Below are 27365 nucleotides of genomic sequence, written 5' to 3'. Positions count from 1 at the left end.
TTTTTGAGCTTTTGTCTTGTTCTTTTGCTTGGAGCATATTCCCCCATCTCATTTTGCTTGACTTCCTGTGTTTGCTTCTACGAATTGGGCAGAACAGCTACTTGTAAACTTGAAGGAATAGTCTTGAATATGGTGTTCCCTGTGTAGACTGTATGTGCCTGGTGACTTGCTGACTGTCTGGAGCTGTGGTTGGTGTGGCCCGGGGCTTGTGGTGCATTCTGCACTGGGGCTGCCCTGGTGGCATGGCCAGAGCTGAAGTGGGCTTGCCTGGGGTGGTCCTGAGGCTTTTTGCATAGAGGGGCCTCTGGCAGGACAGCTGAAGCTGATGTGGGTATAGGCCAGGGGAGTCCTGGGGTTGTTTGTGCATAGAGTACCCAGGCAGGGCAGCTAAAACTGAAGTGGGCATGGCTGGTGCAGTCCCTATGCTTTCTGCACAGAGGGTGCTCTGGTAGAAGCTAAAGCTGAAGTGGGTGTAAGCTGGGGTGTTCTGGAACTGTTTGCACAGAGGGTACTCTGGTGGGATGGCTGGGGCTGGTGAAGGCCAGAAGCCCGGGGCTCACTGAGGCAATAAGCCAGTTAGAACACCCAGACCCTGACCCTATCCATGCCATCAAGGTGGAGGGGGGATTGTAAACTGGCACGTGCTAGTCCCTTCAGCTCTGAGAAAGTCCCAGCAACTCCCTTACCTTTTAACAGTGTTGTAGGGCTAGTTCTCTTTATGTCCTAGTTGTTATTTTATTTATTTATTTATTGTTTTTTTTAAAGATTTTATTTCTTTATTTATTTGACAGAGCACAAGCAGAGTGAGTTGGAGAGGGAGAAGCAGGCTCCCTGCTGAGCAGGGAACCTGACTTGGTGCTCGATCCCAGGGTTCTGAGATCATGACCCTAGCTGAAGGCAGATGCTTAACCGACTGAGGCACCTGTAAAGGACAGTATTTGTATACAGTCCTTCTGATTCTAGTCCTGTACAGTCAAAATGTTTTCTAAAATTTGGCTAATTTTTCCCTCCTCTACTTTTTTTCAGTGTAGTTAGGTTATCTATTTGTCATACAGTTAGGTTCATTTGTTATTTGTATTTCATTTTGGATTCCTCTTGCATTCTGGTTGATTTTAATTTTATTGGTATATTTTTTAAGTATATGAAGCATTAACGTGGTTGCAAAAGTCAGAACTTTTCAAACAGGCATATTTAGAGAGGTGCCACTCTTCTCATCCTTCTATCATTTTCCTTTTCCTCATTTTTTTCATCCCATTCACATCTTTTTTTTTTTTTTTTTAAGATTATTTATTTATTTATTTGAGAGAGAGAGAATGAGAGACAGAGAGCATGAGAGGGAGGACAGTCAGAGGGAGAAGCAGACTCCCGATGCGGGAGCCCGATGCGGGATTCGATCCCGGGACTCCAGGATCATGACCTGAGCCGAAGGCAGTCGCTTAACCAACTGAGCCACCCAGGCGCCCCATCCCATTCACATCTACCATGCCCTATAGGTTACTATTCTCATTAGTTTCTGGTTTATCCTCCTCATATTTATATTTTTATTTTGTCTTTTGGGGGGGGTCACAAAAGGGCAGATACATGTTTATTTTCTTATTTTTTCTTTTATGAAAGGTGGCTGCTTGGTAAAGAATTTAACTTTGCCCCAAGAGAAATCCTTTGTCCTTGGCTTCTGGGAGGTAATCTCTCAGCCCTTGGACTGTCATCCCTGATTGGAATGTCTGTATTTGCCTGGGGGCCTTGGATCACCAACAGTCTAACAGAATTTGCGTGGGGGCTTTGGATATCAACAGTCTAACAGACAGCATGATTTAGGATCGGTTGGCCATGCCAGAAAGACCAATGGTATGATTTAGGGTAATGACTTTGGCATCAGTGGATCTCCAGAGGGGCTGAAAGACTGAGCTCCGTCATGTGAGCAATCATTTATGCCTAAAAACCCCCAGTAGAAACTCTGGATATCAAGGCTCAGGTGAGCCTTCCTGGCTGGCAATATTGTCACACACTGATATCAGGAGGGTAAAGCTGTCCTGGCTCCATGGTAAGAGGACAACTGGAAGCTCCACTTGTTACTTGTTACTTCTCTTGACTTTGCCCTATGTGCTTCTCCACTTGGCTGATTTTAATCCATATTCTTCAGCTTTAATAAGCCATAACTATGAATATAATAGTTTTCAGTGGGTTCTGTGAGTCCGTCTGGCAAATTGTCAAACCTGAGGGTGGTTTTGTGAACTCTCTGAGCTTGCAGGTGTCTTATGTGCTACCGTCATGGTGGCACACTGTTGATACTGATTTGAACTTTTTTTTCACCTAACCTGGAAATCATTCCATATTAGTTCATGGAGTTCCTCAAATTTTTTTAAGTAATCTTTACACCCAACGTGAGGCTTGAACTCACAGCCCCAAGATTAAGAGTTGGGTGCTCTACCAACTGAGCCAACCAGATGCCCCATCTTTATTCTTTTATAGCTTCACTCATTGTGTGGACGAACCATACTTTATTCAGCTACGGTCCTTTTAGGTTTTCAGTATTTTGTAATTACAGTGTTGCAGTAAATAACCTTGTGTTGTGTATTTTCATTATTATTGGAGGTGTCTCTTAAGGATAAATTACTAAAAATGGGGTTGCTGGATTAGAAGGTAAATACTTACCTGGTTTTGTTAGGTATTACCAAATTCCCTTCCAGAAGGATTTTATTAGTTTGTATTCCTACCAGCAAAGTATGAAAGTTTCATTTCTGCCACCAACAGAATGTGTTGTCATTTTTGCCAGTGTTTTTATTGAGGTATAGTTAACATATAGTATTATATCCGTTTCAGTTGTAAAACATGACTTGCTATTTGTATACATTGCAAAATCATCACTATAAGTAAGTCTAGTTAACATTCACCATCATACATGGTAATCAAGTCTTTTTTCTTGTGATGAGAATTTTTAAGATTTACTCTTAGCAGCTTTCAAATATACATACAGCATTATTAACTGTAGTCACCCTGCTGTACATTACATTTCCATGACTGACTTTATAACTGGAAGTTTGTACCTTTTGGACCTCCTCCACCCATTTTGGGCAACTCCCCAACCCCACCCTTTGTCCATTTTTTTTGAGTGTAGTTGAACATCTTGTCTAAGGGTTGTTTAAAAATCTTTATTTGTGAATTGTCTCCTGTCTTTTCCCCATTTTTCCATCAAGCTTTTTTTGTTTTGTTTTGTTGTTTTTTTTTTTTTTTAAGATTTTATTTTATTTATTTGAGACAGAGAGAATGAGAGACAGAGAGCATGAGAGGGAGGAGGGTCAGAGGGAGAAGCAGACTCCCTGCCAAGCAGGGAGCCCGATGCGGGACTGGATCCCGGGACTCCAGGACCATGACCTGGGCCGAAGGCAGTCGCTTAACCAACTGAGCCACCCAGGCGCCCTGTTTTGTTTTCTTTTAAGATTTATTTTTTTTAGGGGCATCTGGGTGTCTCAGTTGTTAAGTGTCTGCCTCAGCTCAGGTAATGATCTCAGGGTCCTGGGATTGAGCCCCGTGTCGGACTCCCTGCTTGGAGGGAAGCCTGCTTCTCCCTTTCCCACTCCCCCCACTTGTGTGCCCTGTCTCTCTGTCTCTCTCTCTGTCAAATAAATAAAATTAAAAAAAAAAAAAAGATTTATTTTTTTTAGAGAGAGAGCACATGCAGGGGCGTGGGCAGCGGCAGAGAGAGAGGGAGAGAAAGAACCTCAAGCAGATTCCCTGTTGAGCACGGAGCCTGATGTGGGGCTCAATCTCACCACCCTGAGTCATGACCTGAACCAAAATCAAGTTGGTTGCCCAACTGACAGGCACCCAGGCACCCTCCCCACCTTTAAAAAAAAAAAAAAAAAAAGATTTATTTATTTGAGAGAGAGAGCTGGGGGAGGAGCAGAGGGAGAGGGACAAACCCTGACATGGGCCTTGATCCCATGACTCTGAGATCATGACCTGAGCTGAAAAGGATGCTTAATCGACTGACCCACCCAGGCGCCCCAGCCCTTTACTCTATATTGAGGTTTTTAATTCTGCTATTTTACATTTCCAAGGTCCTTATTGTTTTTGATTATTCCTGAAAAAATATAACAGCCTATTCTTTTCTTTCCCTCCCAGTGGACCTATTTTTTTTTCTTTGTAGATAGTGTTAGTTTTTTTCTTCCATCTTATCTTTTTAGTGTATAGGTAAATATAGGTAGCATAACATTTACCATTTTAATCATTTTTAGGTATACAGTTCAGTGGCATTAAATACATTCACATTGTTGTGCAACCATGGCCAACAGTCCATCTTCAGAACCTTTTTCATCTTAAACTGAAACTCTGTACCCATTAAACAATAACTCCCCTCCCCCCCGTAGATTTTTCAAGTTGACTACTCTAAAAAAAGCAAAAACTTACTATGAGCTGTTTGTTTTGGTCCACTTTTCAAGCCTTAGAAATCTGGTGAATCTTGGTTATCCTGTTGTTGTTTTTTTTTAAGATTTTATTTGTTTATTTGCCAGAGAGAGAGGGGGGAGGGCATAAGCAGGGGGAGCAGCAGGCAGAGGGAGAAGCAGACTCCCTGCCAAGCAAGGAACCCAATATTGGACTCAGTCCCAGGACCTTGGGATCATGACTGGAGCCGAAGGCAGTCGCTTAACCGACTGAGCGACCCAGGCACCCCTGGTTATCCTGTTGTTTTAAAGAAAAACCATTAAGAGGTTGCTTGGAAATTGTGAGCATGTTGTGGGACTTGTCAATTTCGGGTGCACTGTGGGCCATCCTGGGCCATTTTGGGGGGAAACCTGTATTTATGTATTGTCTTGTGGACTAATCAGATTCTCCAGAGAAGAATCTTCTAATCTCCTACTTGGATGGATAAGACAAATTACCAGGGTTCTGAGATATGAGTGGGAAAGTGTTGGGCTTCATATATTCAGTGTATATAATTCCATCTTCATATTATGCCTGAGATCCCCCTGGCTGCAGAGCTTCAGTTTTACTCTCTCTGAAGACTAAACTTCCAGACTTGGGTAGTGAAAGGGCAGTTACTTGCTATGTGGAGTTGGGGGAGGGATTTGGGATCTCACTGCTTCAAACTTTGGGGTACACGATAGAGTAATTGTGCAGGCCTGTTTAGTTGAGGCATCCCCAAATATCAGTATCTGCCCCCCAGGGCTGATCTCCCCCTTGGGGCTATATACCTTTTTTCTGGGATCTAAATGGGGAAGGGGGCTGGGGAGGGAATTCACTGTATAAAGTCATATATCCTGTTGTACTCCTGCCCTCAGTTGTGCATGATGTGCCTGACTGTCCTGGTTCATCCTCCCCAGAAAGTAAAACTTTTGAGTGTAAGGAGAATGCGCATCTTGGGGTCTAACTGCTTCTTAATCAGACTTTAAACCAGTCCTTCCTTTTTGAGCTCCCTTCTTATCTTGCCCTTCTTGGGTATTGTTGTTTCTAGTTCCTGAGCGTTTCTGAGGTCCTGTGACTTGCTTCTGGGCTTCCCCTACCGTTGGCTTAGATTTTTCACTTTTTTGGCCTCCTGTAAGTCTGTGATCACTCAACTGTGTGCTTTCTTCTTTCAAAATTGTATTGTTCTAGTCTCCTTTTTAATTTTCTTTGTCCTTGAGAGTTTTTTCCTTTCTTAAAATCCCATTTCTGTCGTCTTACTGGGATTTGGAGAGGGAATGGAGGTAAACGTGTGCTCAGTCCTTTTTTCCCCCGAGAGAAAACTGATGCACAGAAAGGTAATACAACTTTTCTTTCTTTCTTCCCTTTTTTTTTTTTTTTTTTAATTTTGTTACTTATTTGACAGAGAGACAGATAGGGAACACAAGCAGGGGGAGTGGGAGAGGGAGAAGCAGGCTTCCCACCGAGCAGGGAGCCCGATGCGGGACTCGATCCCAGAACCCTGAGATCATGACTTGAGCGGAAGGCAGATGCTTACCGACTGAGCCACCCAGGCGCCCCTAGAAATGATTCTTAAAATTTATTTCTGTCAGAGGCAGCTATACCAAATGGGGTCATGTGAGTGTATTCATGTCTTCCAGTTTTCAATATGGGGAAAACCTTAATCAGGTAAGGCTTTCATTGTGTCTGATAGTTTGTTATTTTTTATTTTATTTTTTTTAAAGATTTTATTTATTTGAGGGGCGCCTGGGTGGCTCAGGTGTTGAGCATCTGCCTTCGGCTCAGGTCATGATCCCAGGGTCCTGGGATCAAGCCCCACATCGGGCTCCCTGCTCAGTGGGAAGCCTTCTTCTCCCTCTCCCACTCCCCCTGCTTGTGTTCCTTCTCTCGCTGTGTCTCTCTCTGTCAAATAAATTAATGAAATCTTTGAAAAATTTTTTTCTTTTTTTATTTGAGAGACCAAGCAGTGGGGAGGGAGAGGCAGACTCCGTACTGAGCAGGGAGCCCAACGTGGGGTTCAATCTCAGGGATCATGACCCCAGCTGAAGGCAGTCGCTTAACCGACTAAGCCACCCAGGCGCCCCTATGTCTGATAGTCTAAATTGAATTTCATATGCTCTTCTTTTTCTTTGAATTTTACAGCTTATGTTGCTGTGATTATATCTTTATGACCTTATTTTTAGGGTAGAAGTGTAACTTTGCTTTCTCTTCTCTTTCTCAGCTTCATCAAGATCTCATTATGCATCAGAAAAATGAAAAAACAGAAGAAAATTCTATGGAGGAAAGGAATCCATTTAGCCTTTTCTGAGAAATGGAATACAGGGTTTGGAGGTTTTAAGAAGTTCTGCTTTCACCAACACTTATGCATTCTGAAAGCCAAATTGGGAAGGCCAATTACTTGGAGCAGGCAAGTGAAGCATTTCCAGTGCAGAAAAAAGGCCCTTCAAATCCAGAAAACGTGGATCCAGGATGCACCTTTTTTTGCTAAGACAAAGTCCAGTGTGGCTGCTCAAAATGTTAGTACTTTGTCCTCTAAAGTGAAAAGAAAAGACTCGAAACACTTCATTTCCTCCTCAAGGACCCTCCTAAGACTCCAAGCAGAGAGGCTGCTGTCCTCAGCAAAGAACTCTGACCATGAATACTGTGGAGAGAAAAGTGTCTTGAAGGCAGTTGCTGACTTACCAGCAAGTAATGTTTTAGGTCAGGCCAATGGTCACAGACCTAGGACGGAGCCACAAGCTTCTGACTTTCCTATGAAGTTCAATGGGGAGAGCCAAAGTCCAGGTGAGAGTGGCACAATTGTGGTCACCTTGAGCAACCATAAGAGAAAGCGCTTTTGTTATGGCTGCTACCAAGGTCTGGAGCACCACAGGAATGGGGGACCCCTGATTCCAAAAAAGTTTCAACTTAACCAACATAGAAGAATAAAAGTATCTCCTTTTATGATGTATGAGAAATTATCCATGATTAGATTCCGGTACAGGATTCTCAGATCCCAGCACTTCAGAACAAAAAGCAAAGTTTGCAAGCTAAAAAAAGCCCAGCGAAGCTGGGTGCAGGTCACTGGGGACCATCAAGAGACCCTTAGGGAAAACGGTGAGGGTGGCAGTTGCAGCCCATTCCCTTCCCCAGAACCTAAAGACCCTTCTTGTCGGCATCAACCGTATTTTCCAGATATGGACAGCAGTGCTGTGGTGAAGGGAATGAACTCTCATGTGCCTGATGGCCACACTAAAGGAAGCCCTTTCTTGGGCAAGGAGCTTAGTTTAGATGAAGCATTCCCTGACCAACAGAATGGCAGTGCCACATATACCTGGGACCAGTCACCCTGTTCCTCTCCTAAGTGGGAGTGTACAGAGCTGATTCATGACATCCCCTTACCAGAACATCATTCTAGTAACATGTTTATCTCGGAAACCGAAAGAGAAGTCATGACTCTGGGTCAGGAAAATCGGACAAGTACTGTCAGTGATGACAGAGTAAAACTGTCACTGTGTGGGGCAGATCAATCTGTGAGTAGTGTAGATGGGCCTGTGTCTGAAAAGACTGCTCAGAATGAGAGCTCATGCCAGATGGATGAGGATGGATGTCTCAAGCAGAACATTCTTAGTTCTAAGTTGCTGGACCACCCTTACTGTAAAAGTCCCCTGGAGGCTCCCCTGACATGCAGTGGACTCAAACTAGAAAATCAAGCAGGAAGTGGGAAGAACAGTCAGAAAGCCTCTCCAGTGGATGATGAACAGCTGTCAATCTGCCTTTCTGGTATGCACTCTTCCTTTATTCTCCCCCAACCTCCAGCCCACAATTGCTGTCCATTATCTTTTCTAGGAGAGTCCTGTTTTCTCCTTCCACACATAGATTTCCCTTAAAGCAGTTAGACATTCCTCTTTGAAGCCTTCTATATTGCTGTATGACCTAGATGTTCCATAATTTAAGTCTTAGTTGATAGACATTTGTGTTGCTTCCAGTTTCCTTCTATAAATGAACGTGCAACAGAATTATTCTATATACGTAAACAATTTTTTTCTGTAAGTTAAATCTGTAGTAGTGGAATTGATGGTGAAAGAACACACTTAAAATTTTAAGAGAATTGTGAAGTTACCCTCCAGAAAGTTGAACTAGTTTACACTTGTTAAACTTTACTAATCTTCTAGATCATGAGAGTTTGGGGTAATTTTTAAGATTTTATTAATTTATTTGAGAGAGGCGCATGTGTGTGCATGGTGGGGATGGGGCAAGGGAGAGCAAGCATGTCAAGCAGACTCCTCGCTGAGTGCGGAGCCTGATGTGGGGCTCAGTCACACAACACTGAGATCATGACCCAAGCTGAAATCAGGAGTCAGATGATTAACCTACTGAGCCACCCAGGTGCCCCAAGAGTTGTTTTGATTTGCATTTTGTGTGGGTTTTTTGTTTTTGTTTTGATTTGCATTTTTAAGTTTAAAGTTCAAACATCTTTTTCTGTGTTGGCCATTTTTTGTTTGTATATAATTTTCCTTTGTCTATTTTTCTATTGGATTGGGTTATTTCTATTTTATTTATTCAGTATATGAAAATTTCCTATATGACAGACACTGTGCTAAAGAATTTGGCAGTGAGCAGGAAACACTGGTTCCTACCTTCCTGGACCTTAGCATCATTCTAAAATGTTAAATTTTAATTATAAATGTCATAAGAGGGGTGCTTGGGTGGCTCAGTCAGTTAATCGTCTGTCTTTGGCTCAGGTCATGGTCCCAGGGTCCTAGGATCAAGCCCTGCATCGGACTCCTTGCTCAGTGGGGAGTCTGCTGCTCCCTCTGCCTGTTGCCCCGCCCCCCCCGTGCTGTCTCTCTCAAATGAATAAATAAAATCTTAATAAATAAATAAATAAATGTCGTAAGAGTTTAAGTTCTTCCTTCCCCAAAGGTAAAAGTACCCTGGCTTTGTGTGTAGTAATTTTGCTTAAAGGCAATTATCAGTTCTTCATTGTGAAACTTACCTGTCTTTATGGCTTCAAGTTTTTACATCCTCCTTTAAAAAGTCTTCTCGTCAAAATGTACCCCATGAGTAAGCTGATGTAAATATTTTTGGTAGACAGTGTGGCAATATCAATCTTTGACCCATTCCCCTTCTTGGAGTTTATCCCAGATATGAATATATTTGTACAGGGATATTACTTGTAGTATTGTCCTGGTAGTAAAAGACTGGAGACAACTAAAAGAAATTTCTATGGAAATGTAAGTTACAGCACATCCAGGCAATATTATACCATGAAGCTGTTAAAGAAGAAATTTAATCCATATTTTGAAACTGAAAGCTGTCTATATAAAGTGAAAAAAGCAAGTTACAAAACAGAATGATGCCATTTTGTTAAGAGATGCATACATGTAGGATAAGTATATGTATATATGTGTGCACGTGCATTTGTATAGGTCATATCTGGAAAGATGTATCCAATTTTTTTTTTTTAAAGGATTTATTTTAGAGCATGCGCACACAAACACACACAATGCAGAGGGGCAGAGGGAGGGGAACCAGACTCCCCATTGAGCATGGAGTTCAACCTGGGGCTTGATCCCCTGACCTGAGTGAAACCAAGAGTCAGATGCCCAACCAACTGAGCTACCCAGGCGTCCCTATCAAATTGACATAAAGGGCTTTTTCTGGGGAGTTAGGAGCATTACTTGTTGGTAGTTTAAACAATTCTGAACACTTGTTTTCCTAACCATTAAGTATGTATAAAAAGTTTTTCTCTACAAAAAGACACAAAGTACAGAGTCCTAGCAAATCTTTAAAAAAACAAAACCATTTCTGATGTTTATACTGCCCTAGAATAGAGAAAGACAAATTTCCCTACCATAAAGTTAGCAGAACCATGATATGATACATAAACCTGAAAAAGTGAGCATTTACACACAGATACTGGTCAACTTATAGAGATGGAACACTTCCAAAAGCAGCTGATAAACTGATTATGGCATACAGTAAAACTATAGTGTGACATGAGGAAATAGGGGATTTTTACAGAATGCACACTTGGTGATCTGTGAAGTAATTAATTATTTTAATAGATTAAAGGAGAAAAGAAGAACCAGAAGAACCATTTTTGGGATTTGCTTAGCATTTCCATGCCCACTGAGAAGAGTTCAAGGCAGAGCAATAGCTACTGCCCGTCACAGCCCTCCCCACATCAGCAAATTACCCAAGTACAGATAAGCCACAATCAATCACCAAACATCTGAGGAAAGCCAGCACAATGAAAAGGACAAATTCAACAAATAAAGGAACCCAAGTAATCAGGATTAATAGAGCAATTAGAATAGAAATCAGTATGGGACAATTGGTATAGTAGATGCTCCTTTAACTGACTTCTATAGCGTTAGCTAATATTAAGTTCCATGGAATGCTGAATGCTGGCTCTTCTCTAATGTAACTGCGCATTATGCTCACTGCAGTGGACTGATATTTATCATGAACCAGTTATACCCACTACAGTTTATTTCATAATTATATTAAATATTGCATAAAATTGGTTTTGGAAGGAAAAGAAATAGATGCCTATGTTAATATATTCCAGATGGATTAAAAATTTAATTAGAAACAAATACAGACATGCAAACTTGTACGTAGTATAGATGAACCTTGAAAACGTGCTAAGTGAAAAAAGCCAGGCACAAAAGGCCACATACTATATGATTCTATTGATTTGAAATGTCCAGAGTAGGCAAATATAGAGATAAAGTAGGTTAATAGTTGCCAGGGGCTGGAAAGAGGGAGCAATGAGGAGTGACTGGTAACAGGTACACATTTTCTTCATAGAGTAATGCAGATGTTCTTGAATTAGGTGGTGGTAATGGTTGCACAGCTCTGAATATACAAAAAAAAATTTGTACACTTTAGGAGTGATTTTTTTTTTTTTTTTGTGGATGCGAATCACAGCTCAGTAAAGCTGTTAAGAAACAAATATAAGAGGCCATTTTATAATCTTACATTGATAATACATGTTAAAGCATGATAGGAACCTCAGAAGCAGTATACCAGTTTGACTTGATAAACATTACAATCCTGTACATATATGTAACAAGTCATAAAATTTAAAATTTAATTTTAAAATTAGAGCTTGTTGCCATTTCAAGTTTATAAAAATGTTCAACTTTGTTTTCTTCTAGATTATTAATGTGTTATTTTTACATTTTGCTATTTGGAAAAAAGTAAAGATGGATCCCTACCACATTCTTCACATCAAAATGAATTCTGACTGCAAATAAAATTTAGTTAATCATTCTAATACTATTTATTGAGTAATTCACCTTTTCCCCGTGGTTATGAATTGCTCCCTGTTTTGGGGTCTTTTTCTGGACTTGGTTTTTCTGTTTCTATGGTTAGCACTAGTCTGCTTTAATTACAGTAGTTAGGTTTTTTTTTAAATTTTTTATTGTTATGTTAATCACCATACATTACATCATTAGTTTTTGATGTAGTGTTCCATGATTCATTGTTTGTGCACAACACCCAGTGCTCCATGCAGAACGTGCCCTCTTTAATACCCATCACCAGGCTAACCCATCCTCCCACCCCCCTCCCCTCTAGAACCTTCAGTTTGTTTTTCAGAGTCCATTGTCTCTCCTGGTTCATCCTCCCCTCCGATTTCCCCCCTTTCATTCTTCCCCTCCTGCTATCTTTTTTTTTTTTCTTAACATATATTACATTATTTGTTTCAGAGGTACAGATCTATGATTCAACAGTCTTGCACAATTCACAGCGCTCACCATAGCACATACCCTCCCCAGTGTCTATCACCCAGCCACCCCATCCTTCCCACCCCTCCCCCCACTCCAGCAACCCTCAGTTTGTTTCCTGAGATTAAGAATTCCTCCTATCAGTGAGGTCATATGATACATGTCTTTCTCTGATTGACTTATTTCGCTCAGCATAACACCCTCCAGTTCCATCCACGTTGTTGCAAATGGCAAGATCTCATTCCTTTGGATGGCTGCATAATATTCCATTGTATATATATACCACATCTTCTTTATCCATTCATCTGTCGATGGACATCTTGGCTCTTTCCACAGTTTGGCTATTGTGGACATTGCTGCTATAAACATTGGGGTGCACGTACCCCTTCGGATCCCTACATTTGTATCTTTGGGGTAAATACTCAGTAGTACAGTTTTATAATTTGATGGGACTAGGCCTTCCTTCTCTCTTGCCCTCTTTTTCACCTCTCTTCTTTAATCCTTTTAAAAAATTTCTAGGAATTTCTCACATTTTGGTCCCAAGATTTGTTTTTTCAATTAAATAAAAATAATGGCTTCTGATTGGTATTGCATTAATTTTTAGGCGAATTTAGGGAAAATTGCATTCATTACAATACTGAATTTTCCTGTCTAAAAACAAAGAATTACTCCCATTTATTGACCTTCATAGAATTTTGTGCTTTTCACTTAGGTTTGCACATTCCTTTAGTCTTAAGATATTTCATGCCTTTCTTACTTTAAGATTTTGTTTTTAAGTAGTCTCTACACCCAGTGTGGGGCTCAAACCTACCACCCCAAGATCAAGAGTTGCATGCTCTACCGACTGAGCCAGCCAGGTGCCCCATGCTTCCATGTTTTTGATGGGACCTTTCTGACATGGGTATTGTATTTTGTTGGGAGAACCAAATGGTTACATTTCTTGTATGCCCAACACTGTGAACTCCATTCCACATTCATGGTGGGATGTGACCTGGCAGTTACCTCAAGAAAAAACTGTCCAACACAGTTGGTTTAACATGAGCAATTTTTTTTTTTTTTAAAGATTTTATTTATTTGACAGATAGCGAGAGCAGGAACACAAGCAGGGGGAGTGGGAGAGGGAGAAGCGGGCTTCCTGCCGAGCAGGGAGCCCGATGTGGGACTCGATCCCAGGACCCTGGGATCGTGACCTGAGCTGAAGGCAGACGCTTAACAACTGAGCCACCCAGGCGCCCCTTTATTTCCTAGGACCTTTTTGGGTATGTTTCTTCAGTGGATCCTCTTGGAAGCCACCTGAAGACTATCCTATATTCTGGCCAAGAGGTCACCCTTTATTTCCCCTCTTAAAATGTGCCTCCCCAGCTGTTACCCAGTAAGTTCACCTTATAGGGTTATTCGGTATCAGGAGTATAATAACTCCACCAAATTATATGATATTAAAAATGCCTTAGATTTGTCCCTTGCTATGAGATGTGAAATTTACACACATTTACCAAATAATACAGTGACCGTGATATCAACAATTAAATTGTGATTGTGGTTTTTAAAACGATAACTCCTTCAGTTACCAAATGTGATACACATTTAACCAGGTAATTAAACCCTTTAGATTTCACTTTTCGGGTGGTAGGATTCGTCTTCAAGGTTAAGCTATTGAAGGATGTCAGTCTTTTTTTTTTTTTTTTCTTTATTTTGTTAGTCACCATACATCATTAGTTTTTGATGTAGTGTTCCATGATTCATTGTTTGTGTGTAAGTGCCCTCCTTAATACCCATCACCGGGCTAACCCATCCCCCTACCTCCCTCCCCTCTAAAACCCTCAGTTTGTTTCTCAGAGTCCATAGTCTCTCATGGTTCGTCTCCCCCTCTGATTCCGCCCCCCTTCATTTTTCCCTTCCTACTATCTTCTTTTTTTTTTTTAACCTATAATGTATTAATTTGTTTCAGAGGTACAGGTCTCTAATTCATCAGTCTTACACAATTCACAGCGCTTACCATAGCACATACCCTCCCCAATGTCCATCACCCAGCCACCCCATCCCTCTCACCCTCCACCACTCCAGCAACCTTCAGTTTGTTTCCTGAGATTAAGAATTCCTCATATCGATGAGATCATATGATACTTGTCTTTCTCTGAAAAATATGGAACGCTTCACAGATTTGCCTGTCATCCTTGCGCAGGGGCCATGCTAATCTTCTCTGTATCATTCCAATTTTAGTATATGTGCTGCCGAAGCGAGCACTGAAGGATGTCAGTCTTTGATTCTAGCTAGCCATTCCCTCCATTTAAGCATCAGTAGCTTAAAAAGCCAAGGTGAAATGATACCTTTGGGCATTTCTCTTTAGATTGGAATGGTGAGGGCCTGATCTATTTTATTTTATTAGCCTTTACAAAACATAACTTTTAAAAGATTTCTTTATAGCATAATATATAGTAATATAGGTTAAATGTGTGGTAAGTGTTATGTATAGGTTAAGTATTGGGAGAATGACTTTTTCTGGAAATGTTTTTTCCATTGTAATTTTTCTTCCTTTATTTAAGGATTCCTAGATGAGGTTATGAAGAAGTATGGCAGTTTGGTCCCACTCAGTGAAAAAGATGTCCTTGGAAGACTAAAAGACGTCTTTAACGAAGACTTTTCTAATAGGTTTGTCAATAATGCTTAAGTTACCCTTGAAAATAAAATTATTGGCATATAGGACTTTTAATTTAAAAAAGTAGATACTTAGCAATAAATTGAGTGGAATTCATGTTTATTTTCTTTCAAAATCTTTTCTTTCTTTTTTTTTTTTTTTTTCCAGAAAACCATTTATCAATAGAGAAATAACAAACTATCGGGCCAGACATCAAAAATGCAACTTCCGCATCTTCTACAATAAGCACATGCTGGATATGGATGATCTGGCAACTCTGGATGGTCAGAATTGGTTGAATGACCAGGTTAGTATATTGTAGGTTCTTGGTGTGGAAAAGTTGCAGAGGATATTGGACCATAAAATATAATTAATCTTTGGGTTGGCCTCACAGTTATCTTTTGGAATCAGAGATTCTTTACCCTTACTGAAGTTAGTCATTCACCCCAGTAGCCAAATGTTAACATTGTCAGTGTTACTCATTCTGTGTGGGATGTTATGAATTGTATAGGGTTAGTAAGCTGGTTTTATGTTGGCTTTTTATAGGTCATTAATATGTACGGTGAGCTGATAATGGATGCAGTCCCAGACAAAGTAAGTGAAAAGTTACTCTTCAGGAGAGAATCCTTGTATATTGAGTTTTTTTAACGTTATGTAATTTTTGATATTCCTTAGATTTTTTTTTTTAAAGATTTTTTATTTGTCAGAGAGAGAGCAAGCGAGCACATGCAGGGGGAGTGGCAGGCAGAGGGAGAAGCAGGCTCCTCGCTGAGCAAGGAGCCCGATGCGGGATTCGATCCCAGGACCCTGGGATCATGACCTGAGCCGAAGGCAGATGCTTAACCGACTGAGCCACCCAGGCATCCCTTTTCCTCACCTTTTGGTCTATCTTACATACAAGGGTTTTTTAATCTCCATTTTCTTTTGAAGTTAAATCTGGGCACAAGTTAATATAATGTGGATGCTTGTATTTGATGTCTCTTCTAGGTTCACTTCTTCAACAGCTTTTTTCACAGACAGCTGGTAACCAAAGGATATAATGGAGTAAAAAGATGGACTAAAAAGGTATTCCCTTTATTTCTTTTTGATTCTAAATCTGAAATGCAGATAAGCCACTTAGAGTAGAAGGATAACAACTTGAATGTCAATATATTAATTAGAAACAGACTCTTTAAAAAAAACTTTAATATGATAGTTGTTTTTAATACAGTAGTTCTGGTTTTTTTACATTTTATTGTTTGAAACAGGAGATACTAGTAAAATTCTGAGTCTATCCAGCTGATTGGAATATTCTCTAACTGAAAGCACTGGGCTGGAAGTTCATGGTTCCAGCATTGCTATTAGCTTGCTGTGCAGGTTGGACAAGACAATTTTTCTGGGCTTTAGAATGCTATTTATAAAACAAAATGATAAAATCAGAGTAATCCCTAACCTTAATTTCTCTCTGTAGCCATTGACTAATGCCAGAAACATTACTTTAAAAGCCTATTTATATTTCTATTTTTGATATTTTGACAAGATTACCAGTGAGTTCAAATTCCAGTCATAGGTCTAGAGATACTGTAGCATTTCACTTTTTTGTACTGGATGGGTTATAGAAATTAAGAGAAAGTCTTGAGTAGTTATGGATGGAAGTAATTTTTTGCTAAGTACAAACACCTGATTGAACACTGCTATTTAGGTAATATGTGCAAAGCATCACCAGTAACACCAAGATAAATGAAACATGGTTGAAGAGTGCAAATCTGGGGGAATAGACAGAATGAACTTAGGACTCAGAGCTAGGTTCAGATCCTAGGCCAGCCACTTAACAAGTTGTAAGACCTTGGGCAGATTGCTGAATTCCTCTAAGCTTCAGTTTCCTCATCTGTCAAGTGGTAGTACCATGACTATTTATCTTGTTGAGAGGGTTAAATGAAATAATTAGTGTAAACCATTAAGTGCATGGTAAACACACAGTGATGATCATTATATTATGATGGTAGAAGCATGTGAGGCAGCTAGTGTAGCTGGAATGCAGAGAGCAAAGAAGAGAGTGGCGTGAAGTAAACCTGATCAGAGATCTAGGACCTTAAGGTCTAGGTTTTGAATTTTATCCTAAATGTACAGGAATCTATTGAAGGGTTTTAGGTGACATCATCCAATTTGTAGTCTTTGCTCTAGCAGCACTGAAGAAAATGGGTGAGTGTGGGAGCAAAGCTGATATGGGTAGAACAGAAGGCCATTGTAAAGTATTGTTGATGGTACTTTGGATTAGAATGGTAGGACAGATGGGATATGTACACAAATGTATGATCTGGGAAGTAAAATTAACAGGACTTGGGTGATAGATTGGTTATGGGAATGAAGGAGAAGGAAATGTGAAAGATGACTTACAAGTACAGTATATGATCATCTTTCCTCTTCTACATCACTCTTCTTGGTTAAGTAGCATCCCACTATATGGGTATATATTTTTAATTTGAACAATCCCCTAATAGTTATCCTTAATTTTTCTTGTATAAACACCACTGCAGCCCATCCAGTGGTACAAGCCACATACAGGCGTATGTTCTTTTATTGTGTTTCACTTTATTGTGCTTCATAGATACTGCGCTTTTTACAAATTGATTTGTGGCAACCCTGCATCAAGTAATTCTGTTGGCACTGTGTTTCCAATAGCATTTGCTCACATTGTGTCTTTGTGTCACATTTTGGTGATTCTTGCAATATTTCAAACTTTTATTATTGTATTTCTTATAGTGATCTGTGATCAGTGATCTTTGTTCCTATTATAATTGTCTTGGGGTGCCATGAACTGTACCCATATAAGATGGCAAACTTAATGTTATGTGTGTTCTGACTGTCCCACCCACTGGCTGTTCCCCCATCTCTCTCCCTCTCCTTGGGCCTCCCTATTCCCTAGACACAGCAATATTGAAATTAGGCCAGTAACACCAAAGTGTGTTCAAGTGAAATTAACCCTCTAAGTGTCCAAGTGAAAGGAAGAATCACATGTCTCTCACTTTAAATCAGAAGCTACAAATGATTAAGCTTAGTGAGGAAGGCATGTCAAAAGCCAAGACAGGCTGAAAGCTAGGCCTCTTGTGCCAAACAGCCAAATTGTGAACACAGAAGAAAAGTTCTTGAAGGAAATGAAAAGTGCTACTCCAGTGAACACATGAATGTCAAGAAAGTGAAAATAACCTTATTGCTGATAAAACAAAAGTTTTAGTTGTCTGGACAGAGGATCAAACCAGACACAACACTCCTTTAAGCCAAAGCCTAATCTAGTGCAAGGCCCCAACTCTCTTCAATTTTATGAAGGCTGAGAGAGGTGAGGAAGCTGCAAAAGAAGAGTTGGAAGCTAGAAGAGGTGAGTTCATGAGGTTTAAGGAAGGAAGCCTTCTCCATAACATAAAAGTGTAAGGGGAAGCAGAAAGTGCTGATGGAGAAGCTGCAGCAAGTTCTCCAGAAGACCCAACCCACATAATCCATGATGGTGGCTACACTAAGCAGATTTTCAGTGCAGATAAAACAGCCTTCTGTTGACAGAAGATGTCGTCTAGGACCTTCATAGCTAAAGAGAAGTCAAAATACTTGGCTTCAGAGGATAGGCTGGCTCTCTTGTCAGGGAGGGGCTAATGCAGCTGTTGACCTGAAGTTGAAGCCAGTGCTCATTTCCCATTCGGAAAATCCCAGGGCCTTTAAGAATTATGCTAAATCTACTCTCCCTGTGCTCTATGAATGGAACAACAAAGCCTGGCTGATAGCATATCTGTTTACAACATGGTTTAATGAAGATTTTAAGCTCACTGTTGAGAACTACTGCTCAGAAAGATTCCTTTCAAAGTAAGACTGCTCATTGACAACACACCTGATTACCTCAGAGCTCTGTTGGAGATGTCCAACAAGATTAATGTTGTTTTCATGCCTGCATAAACTCTGTTCTGCAGCCCATGGATCAAGGAGTAATTTCTTTTTTTTTTTTTTTTTTTAAAGATTTTATTTGAGACAGAGGGAACATAATTGGGGGACGGGCAGAGGGAGAATCAGGCTCCCTGCTGAGCAGGGAGCCCGATGGAGGGCTCCATCCCAGGACCCCGGGATTACAACCTGAGCCGAAGGCAGATGCTTAACTGACTGAACCACCCAGGCATCCTGAGGAGTTGCTTCTTATGGATGAGCAAAGAAAGTGGTTTCTTGAGATGGAATCTACTTTTGGTGAAGATGCTGTGAAAACTGCTGAAATGACAACAGTGGATTTACAGTATTACACTTAGTTGATAAAGCAGCAGCAGGGTTTGAGAGAATTGACTCCAGTTCCGAAAGGAGTTCTGTGGGTAAATGCTATCAAGTAGCATCACATGCTACAGAGGAATTGTTTGTGAAAGGAAGATTCTATCAGTGCTGTAATCTTCATTGTTACCCAATTTTAAGAAATTGCCATAGCCACTCAACCTTCAGTACACTGCCATCTTGATCAGTCAGGAGCCATCAACATTGAGGCAAGACCTTCCCCAGCAAAAAGATTACGGCTCGCTGAAAGCGAGTTAGCACTGATGATGGTTGGCATTTTTAGCAGTATTTTTTAATTGAGATATAATTTATTTAGATATAATACTGCATACTTAATAGACTGCAGTTTGTGTAAACAAGTTTTACATGTACTGGGAAACCAAAAAACTCATTTGACTCACTTTATTTCAGTGGTCTGTAACTGAACCCAAAATATCTCTGAGGTATGCCTGTACATGCTGTATATAACAAACAGAAAACGAACAAGAAAGGTTGGAAATAAAGTGACAGTTAAAGAGGTACTAGGTAAATGTAAACCAAAAGAAAGGAGTGGTAAACAAAAAGAAGGAATGGCAGTATTAGGAACAGATGAGGTAGATATTAAGGTAAAAAGTAAACTGTGATAAAATTTCAATATATAGAAATATAACAAAATTACAGAAGGAGACCTTGATAAAATAGTGATAGCAGGAGACCTCTCATAGTTGGACAGATGAGGTTGACATAAAATAAAATCGTAAGTAAAAATAATACAACCAGTACTACATTTGGTTTAATAGATATATACTAGATTTTGTAAAAATTGATCATGCATTTGGCCACATAGAAAATTATTACCTATATTATTCTTTGATCACAGTTCAGTCAAAAATAAATAAAGGTGGCCAAAAAAAATCTTAACAATCTGAAAATTTTACAGATATGCATATTACTGGATATAAAACACTTGGATCTAAAAATAAAAAAAGGAAATTATATACCAACTGTCTAAAAAGGGATGGAAAGGGGGAACACATCTTACCAAGCACTGTGGAACATAATGAAAGCTGGTTTGAGAAGAAAGTTAATGGCCATAACTGCCTTTATCATTAAAGGAAAAATGAAAAATAGAAGAATTAAATACTCACTAAATTAGATTACATCAAGATAGATTACAGAATGACCAAGGATTTGAATGCGACAAAAATAAATAAAACAGGACACCTGGGTGGCTCAGTCATTAAGCGTCTGCCTTCGGCTCAGGTCATGATCCCAGGGTCCTGGGATCAAGCCCCGCATCGGGCTCCCTGCTCCGCGGGAAGCCTGCTTCTCCCTCTCCCACTCCCCCTGCTTGTGTTCCCTCTCTCGCTATGTCTTTCTTTGTCAAATAAATAAAATCTTTTAAAAATAAATAAATAAAACAAAGTACTAAGAAAATCCATAAAAGAACTTTTAAAAATAATCTCAGGGTAGCTAAGTCTATTCTGTGTACAACTTAAAAGTTTAAAAAGAAAAATGAATTCAGTTACATAACAAGAAAAATAACTATTTAAAACAGGAGCAGTGTAGGGGCGCCTGGGCGGCTCAGTTGATTAAGCATCCTACTCTTGATTTTGGCTTAGGTCATGATCTTAGGGTTGTGAGATCAAGTCCCGTGGTCAGGCTCTGTGCTGAGTGTGGAGCTTGCTTAAGATTCTCTCCCTCTGGGCGCCTGGGTGGCTCAGTCGGTTGGGCGACTGCCTTCAGCTCAGGTCATGATCCTGGAGTCCCGGGATCCAGTCCCGCATCGGGCTCCCTGCTCAGCGGGGAGTCTGCTTCTCCCTCTGACCCTCCTCCCTCTCGTGCTCTCTGTCTCTCATTCTCTCTCGCAAATAAGTAAATAAAATCTAAAAAAAAAAAAAAAAGACTCTCTCCCTCTGCCCTGTCTTCCACCCTGCCCCCAGTCAGGGTGCACATGCTTGATCTCTCTCAAAAAAATGAAAATCCAAATGGAAAATAGCAATGTAAATAGACAAACTGGAAACAAAATTGCCATTAATGTCACAGAACTAATTTTCTTAATATATAAAGGGTTTATACAAATGGGTAAGACAAAGACTCCACCAACTAAATAGAGAAATGGATGGGTGAGGGGTGCCTGGGTGGCTCAGTCGTTAAGCGTCTGCCTTTGGCTCAGGTCATGATCCCAGGGTCCTGGGATCAAGCCTCGCATTGGGCTCCCTGCACCGCGGGAAGCCTGCTTCTCCCTCTCCCACTCCCCCTGCTTGTGTTCCCTCTCTCGCTGTGTCTTTCTCTGTCAAATAAATAAAATCTTTAAAAAAAAAAAAATGGATGGGTGATATGAATGAAAAGATTTGTAGTAAAGAGAGGCTTATTACTGTTCTGGATATAAATCCTTTGTCAGGTCTAGGTTTTGTGATTTCTCTCTGTGGCTTTTCTACTTATTTTAACCATGTGTTTTGGTAAAGATCTTTAATTTTGAGGATTTCTCCATATGGATATCCAGTTGTTCCAATGACATTTGCATTGAAAAGACTTCTCTTTCCTAGTTTAGTTGCTTTGGCACCATGGTAGAAAGTCAACTGACCACACATATATATATATGGGTCTATTTCTGCACTTTATGTTCTCTTCCATTGATCTCTCTGTTCTTAATGCTAATACCACACTGTCTTGATTACTGTATCTTTGTAGTAGGTCTTGAAATCAGTGTAAGTTGGCCAGCTTTATCCTTTTTCCAGAATGCTTTGGGAATTCTGGGTCCTTTGCATTTTCATATAAATTTTAGAATTAGTCTGTCACTCTATGTTTTTTAAATCTGCTAGATTATGATTGGGATTGTGTTTATATGTTCATTTGGGGAGGACAGACATCTTAGCACTGTTAAGTCTTCTAGTCCATGTGGTATATGTTGCCTTTATTTTGGCTCTTTAATTTTTCTCAGCAATATCTTATAATTCTTAGGATACAGGTCTTACACATTTTTTAAAAATATAACCCTAAGGATTTCGTATTTCTGAAATTTCTATAAACAGAATTTTTAAAATGTTATCTTCTAATTTGCTGTGAATTGACCTCGTATCCATTGACCTTACCAGACTCACTCGTTCTAGGAGCTTTTTTCCTTTTTTAAGATTTATTTGAGAGAGGGCGCCTGGGTGGCTCAGTTGGTTAAGCGACTGCCTTCGGCTCGGGTCATGATCCTGGAGTCCCGGGATCGAGTCCTGCATCGGGCTCCCTGCTCGGCGGGGAGTCTGCTTCTCCCTCTGACCCTCCCCCCTCTCATGCTCTCTGTCTCTCACTCTCTCTCTCTCAAATAAATAAATTAATTAAAAAAAAATAAAAAAAAAAAAGATTTGAGAGAGAGCATGCATACGTGTTGGGGGAGGGGCAGAGGGAGAAGGAGAGAGAGAGAGAATCTCAAGCAGATTCTCCGCTGAGCACGGAGCCCCATGCAGGGCTCAGTCCCACAACCATAAGATCATGACCTGAGCTGAAATCAAGAGTCATCCCTTTAACCAACTGAGCCATTCAGGTGCTCTTCCTCTAGGAGCTTTTTTGTAGATGTTAGATTTTCATAGATAATCATGTCTGTAAATAGTGTTTTATTTCTTCCATTCTAAACTGTATGCCATTTTTTTCTTGCCTTATTGCACTGGCTGGGACTTTGCCTTGTTCTCAATCTTAGGAGAAAAGCATTCAGTCTTTCCCTACTATTTATGATGTCAGTCATAGGGTTGCTGTTGTTGGTTTTTTTAAAGATTCATTTATTTATTTTAAGAGAGCACTCATGAGTGGGGGGAGGGGCAGAGGGAGAGAATCCCCACTGAATGCAGAGGCCAGCTCAGGGCGCAATCCCACGACCCATGAGATCATGACCTGAGCCGAAACCAAGAGTCAGACACTCAACTGACTGAGCCACCCAGGCACCTCTGTAGGTTTTTTTTTGTAGATACTCTTTATCAGGTTAAAGAAGTTTTGCTCCTATTTCTAGTTTGCTGAGAGTTTTTAGTCCTAAATGAATGTTGAGTTTTATCAAATGCTTTTCCTGCATCCAAGGAGATGTTCCCATGGTTTTTCATCTTTATTCCTTAAATGGAACCCAGAGTGAAGGAACAGCATCAATCTTGAGACATTAACAGTCTCAGGGCCACATGATGGCTCTTGAAGTTTCAGCTTGTTCATGACGTAAGTTCACTTCTGTTTACAGAGCATGGGTTAAAGCAAATCACATGACAGGACTACATTCTTCACCTGGGAGGGACAGTGAAGCTACATAACATCAGGCAGTTCTGTTGTACTCCTTTTAATAGGGAGGGCGATAAATAATTGGTATCTTCCACATATATCACCCTTAATTATATGTATAAAGTGTGTGTGTTGGGGGCGCTGGGTGGCTTAGTTGGTTAAGCGTCCGACTCTTGGTCTCAGCTCAGGTCATGATCTCAGGGGTCATGAGATCAAGCTCCACGTTGGGCTCTGTGCTCGGCACAGAGTCTGCTTGAGATTCTCCCTTTCCCTCTGCCCCTCACCCCACTTGTGTTCTCACGCATTCTCTCTCTCAAATAAAATCTTAGAGGAAAAAAAAAGTTGAGAAAAATGTATTAAAAAGAAAAAATAATCTGGAAAGATACACACTGAAGTGTATTTTTTCTGTATTTCCTAATTTTTATTTAAAAATTTTTTTAATTAAAAAGTTTCCTTTTGAGAAGAATGTAAATTTGGTCTCATTTAATAATGTATTTTAAATGTGATTCCTTGTTTTAGATACTCACAATTTATGCATTGGAAAGGACCAGCTGTCCTCATATTTCCTTCCGTCCACGCCACTTCTCAGGTTTATGGATGCAGAAATTGGAAAAGTAGAACTGCTAAAGTGCTTTGCTCCAAGATCATGTTGACTAGTAGAAGATTCATCTAGAGCAGGACATTATCTAAATAATCAGAAAGCAAGGAAGGCTTGAGAAATACCTTCTAAGAATCTGATGTAGTTCAAAATAGTCTTGTGTTGTTTTAACTGAAGGAATCAGTAAAAAAAACAAAAAAACACCTGAAAAAAGAAATTTACTCAGTTTTTTACAGATGTTTATTGAGCACCTACTACTTTATCATCCAATCCACAACTGGGATTCTGAGTGGAAAAGTAAATATTTCTAGATTGTAAAGGATGTGTAAAGAATTAAGGATATTTTTAATTTCAACATCTGGGAGACCTGAGGTAGTGATAATGGTAGTAGTTAAGATTCACTGGCTACATATAATGTGTGAAAGCAGTTTTATGCATCTTATATGTATTATCACTCTCAACAGCTTCATAAGGTAGATACTGTTATCTGTAGTTTATAGTTGAGGAAATCAAGGCACAAAGAAACTACAGAAATTGCCAAAGTCATCTTGCCAGTAAGTGGAGGAGGCACAATTTGAACTTGACCAGACGTACTTCTGAGCCCATGATCTTAACTATATGGAGTCTATAAAAAGAAGGCTTATGGTCTGTGCTGTTTTCTAATACCATGATTCCTTTTTTTTTTTTTTTAAAGATTTTATTTATTTATTTGACAGAGAGAGACAGCTAGAGAAGGAACACAAGCGGGGGGTAGTGGGAGAGGGAGAAGCAGGCTCCTGGCTGAGCAGGGAGCCCGATGTGGGGCTCGATCCCAGGGTCCTGGGATCATGACCTGAGCCGAAGGCAGACGCTTAATGACTGAGCCACCCAAGCGCCCCCCATGATTCCTTTTTAAGTAAGAATTGAGTCAAGATCAAATATGTACACAAGAAAATTAAGCATAAAAATAAGAGGCTAAGTAATGTTAACTACTTGAAACCTCCTATCAGGAGGTTATCAGGTTAAATTCGAAATGATGCTTTCTAGATCTTCAGTTTTCTTACTGTGTATTATGGCCTAGTAGTTACAAGCATGGGCTTTAGATTCAGACCTGGGTTCAAATTCTGGCTTCACCACTTATTTTTTTAAATGGCCGTGGGCAGGTCAAAGGTCAGTAAATGGAAGCTGCTGCCATTGTTATTTTGGATAGTCTGTGGTGATGGCTGTATTTCTTTCTTCTTTTTTTTAATCAGGTGGATTTGTTTAAAAAGAGTCTTCTGTTGATTCCTATTCACCTGGAAGTCCACTGGTCTCTCATTACCGTGACACTCTCTAATCGAATTATTTCATTTTATGATTCCCAAGGCATTCATTTTAAGTTTTGTGTAGAGGTAAGTTAATATACTGCCTGTATTTTTTCATTTATCTTGTGATCAAATAGTATCTTAGAACAGCAAAAGTCAGTCTCATAGAGGATCAGTTTCTGTCATGCAAACCCTCTAAAATGTTGGCAGGGAAAAGACTACTACAAGAGGAATCCCCAGGTTGGAGGAGGTAGCTGTCTCTGATCTGGATCCCCCCTCTGAGATACATGCCCTATTTGGATTTTGTTACATATTTTCCTGCCTTCCCATAAAGCTACATTTTGAATGTGGACAGAAATCGTTTTCTTTGGTTTCTCTTAGAGCTAAAATTGGCTTTTATCTTCAAAATAACTCATGCAGAATGAATTATAATCAAGAGAATCCGCTGGCAAAATATGAGAGCTCAATTAATGGGAGTTCAGCAAGATGGTGGGAGGCAAAGCAAGAAAAAAATCAATAGGTTTCCTGGTTTTCTTTCACTAGCAAGGACCAGTTAGGAAATTTAGCTGAAAACAGAAGATTCCATTTTCAAAAGCAACAAGGATGTAAATTGCCCAGGAGTATACCCTCGCAAAAATTGTGGAAGTTGTTTAAGATGAAAACTCTATTTAAAGGAACTCTGAGCAGATGGAAAGATAGGTAGACTCAGTATTGGAAAGAGATCAGTTCTCCTCAAACTAATATATACCCATTTGTCCTAATTAATTTCCCAAGAGGATTTTGAATGAAACCTGATAAGCTCATCCTAAAATCCATATTGCAGAATTCATGGCATGAACAGTGAAGGAAGGAATCCTTGGTCTACTAGATATGAAACCGTAACACACAGTTTTAATAATTAAAACCGTATTTATTTTGGCTTAGGAATAGACAAATAGATTGGTGGAACAGCACAGAGAATGTAGCAATAATTCGTGTATATGAGGGAACCTGGTATATGATAAAATTGGGAAAAGACAGGCTATTCAATATATGCCATTGTGAGAAGCAGCTGTCTATTTGGAAAAGTAAAATACAGCTCCTTCATACTATTTATTAAAACAAATTCCACATAAAAATTCCTAAATATAAAACACAAAACTGTGAAAGTGAGGATAAAACACAGAAGATGTTAAGTTCTTGGATTAGGGAAGGATTTCCTACATAGAACCATAAAAGCAAAAAAAGACATAGAAGATCAGACTGCTGATAAATTGGACCATATCATAATTTAAAACTTCTGTATGTCATAAAATTCAAAGATAAGGGTAGACCCGGAGAAAATGTTTGTGACCTAGATAATAATCACTACCCAGAATATATAAAGATCTACAAATGAATAAAAGGATTTAATAGAAATGGACAAACGTTTAAGTAATTTTTAGGAAAAATGCCAATAACCTTTCAACACATGGAGAGATGCTCAGTCTCACCAGAAATACGGGAAATGCAAATTAAAACTACATTAGGGCTCCATCTTTTGCCTATTAGGCAAGTTTGATGGTATTCAAGTGTTTATGTGGGTATAAGGAAACCAGCTTTCATATTTTCTGATGGAGTGTATGAATTAATAAAGCAAGCCACTTGGGGGAATTGAAATTTTGATCAGTTCTAAGTGTCTTATAAATTTATAAAAGATGTATGTCCTAGGGGTATCTGGCTAGCTCAAGTCAGTGGAGTATGCACTCTTCATCTCAGGGTCATGAGTTCAAGCCCCATGTTGGGCATGGAGCCTACTTAAAAAAAAAAAAAAGAAAAGGTATATCCTATTGCACACCAGTTGTTTCTTGATATCTACTCCATAAAAATGCTTGTGTATGTATGTGCACAGTGATAGGGCATACAACCAGGATGTTCACTGCAGCATTACTGATGGTAAAAAGTCAAAACCACCTAAATTTAGCTCTACCAACAGAATAGCTAAATACACTATAGTATATTCATACTATTAAACTGACCATAGCAGTTAAAAAAATATATAGTAGATTTCCATGTCCTAACATGGAAAGATCTCCGAGACATAATGGGTTTTAAAAGGCAGGTTGCAGAATGATACGGTAGAATACGTGTGCGTACGTGCATGTGTGCATAAACACACAGTTGTATATATAAATATACTTCTACTCCACCTTCATGGGGGTTAGTTTAAGTCCTGTAATCTTTGACTTCACCCTTAGGTGCAGAGA

General features: G+C 39.8%; 1 protein-coding gene and 1 non-coding gene across 5 annotated transcripts in view; one reads left to right on the top strand and one right to left on the bottom strand.

The window, feature by feature from the left end:
* The window catches only part of SENP5 (SUMO specific peptidase 5), a 50949-nt gene that overhangs the window by 17288 nt on the left and 6296 nt on the right, over window positions 1-27365 (top strand). For 2 of the 4 annotated variants that reach the window (XM_034999888.1, XM_034999887.1), the window contains exons 2-7: window positions 6623-8163; window positions 14663-14768; window positions 14923-15061; window positions 15301-15348; window positions 15742-15819; window positions 25090-25227. In XM_034999888.1, coding sequence (XP_034855779.1) covers window positions 6654-8163; window positions 14663-14768; window positions 14923-15061; window positions 15301-15348; window positions 15742-15819; window positions 25090-25227 — 2019 coding nt within the window. In that variant the 5' untranslated portion in view covers window positions 6623-6653. The remainder of the gene's footprint in view (window positions 1-6622; window positions 8164-14662; window positions 14769-14922; window positions 15062-15300; window positions 15349-15741; window positions 15820-25089; window positions 25228-27365) is intronic. The other 2 variants (XM_034999890.1, XM_034999889.1) reach the window with 2 other exon arrangements.
* On the bottom strand, window positions 14257-14363 carry LOC118007144. Its single transcript, XR_004678279.1, has one exon. It is a non-coding gene; the product is annotated as a U6 spliceosomal RNA (small nuclear RNA).

Source organism: Mirounga leonina, unplaced genomic scaffold (assembly GCF_011800145.1).
Source record: "Mirounga leonina isolate KUSES-001 unplaced genomic scaffold, KU_Mleo_1.0 Mir_115, whole genome shotgun sequence".
Taxonomy (NCBI): Eukaryota; Metazoa; Chordata; class Mammalia; order Carnivora; family Phocidae; genus Mirounga; species Mirounga leonina.
Note: the sequence above shows the minus strand (reverse complement) of the source record. Positions and strands in the feature narration are given on the sequence as shown.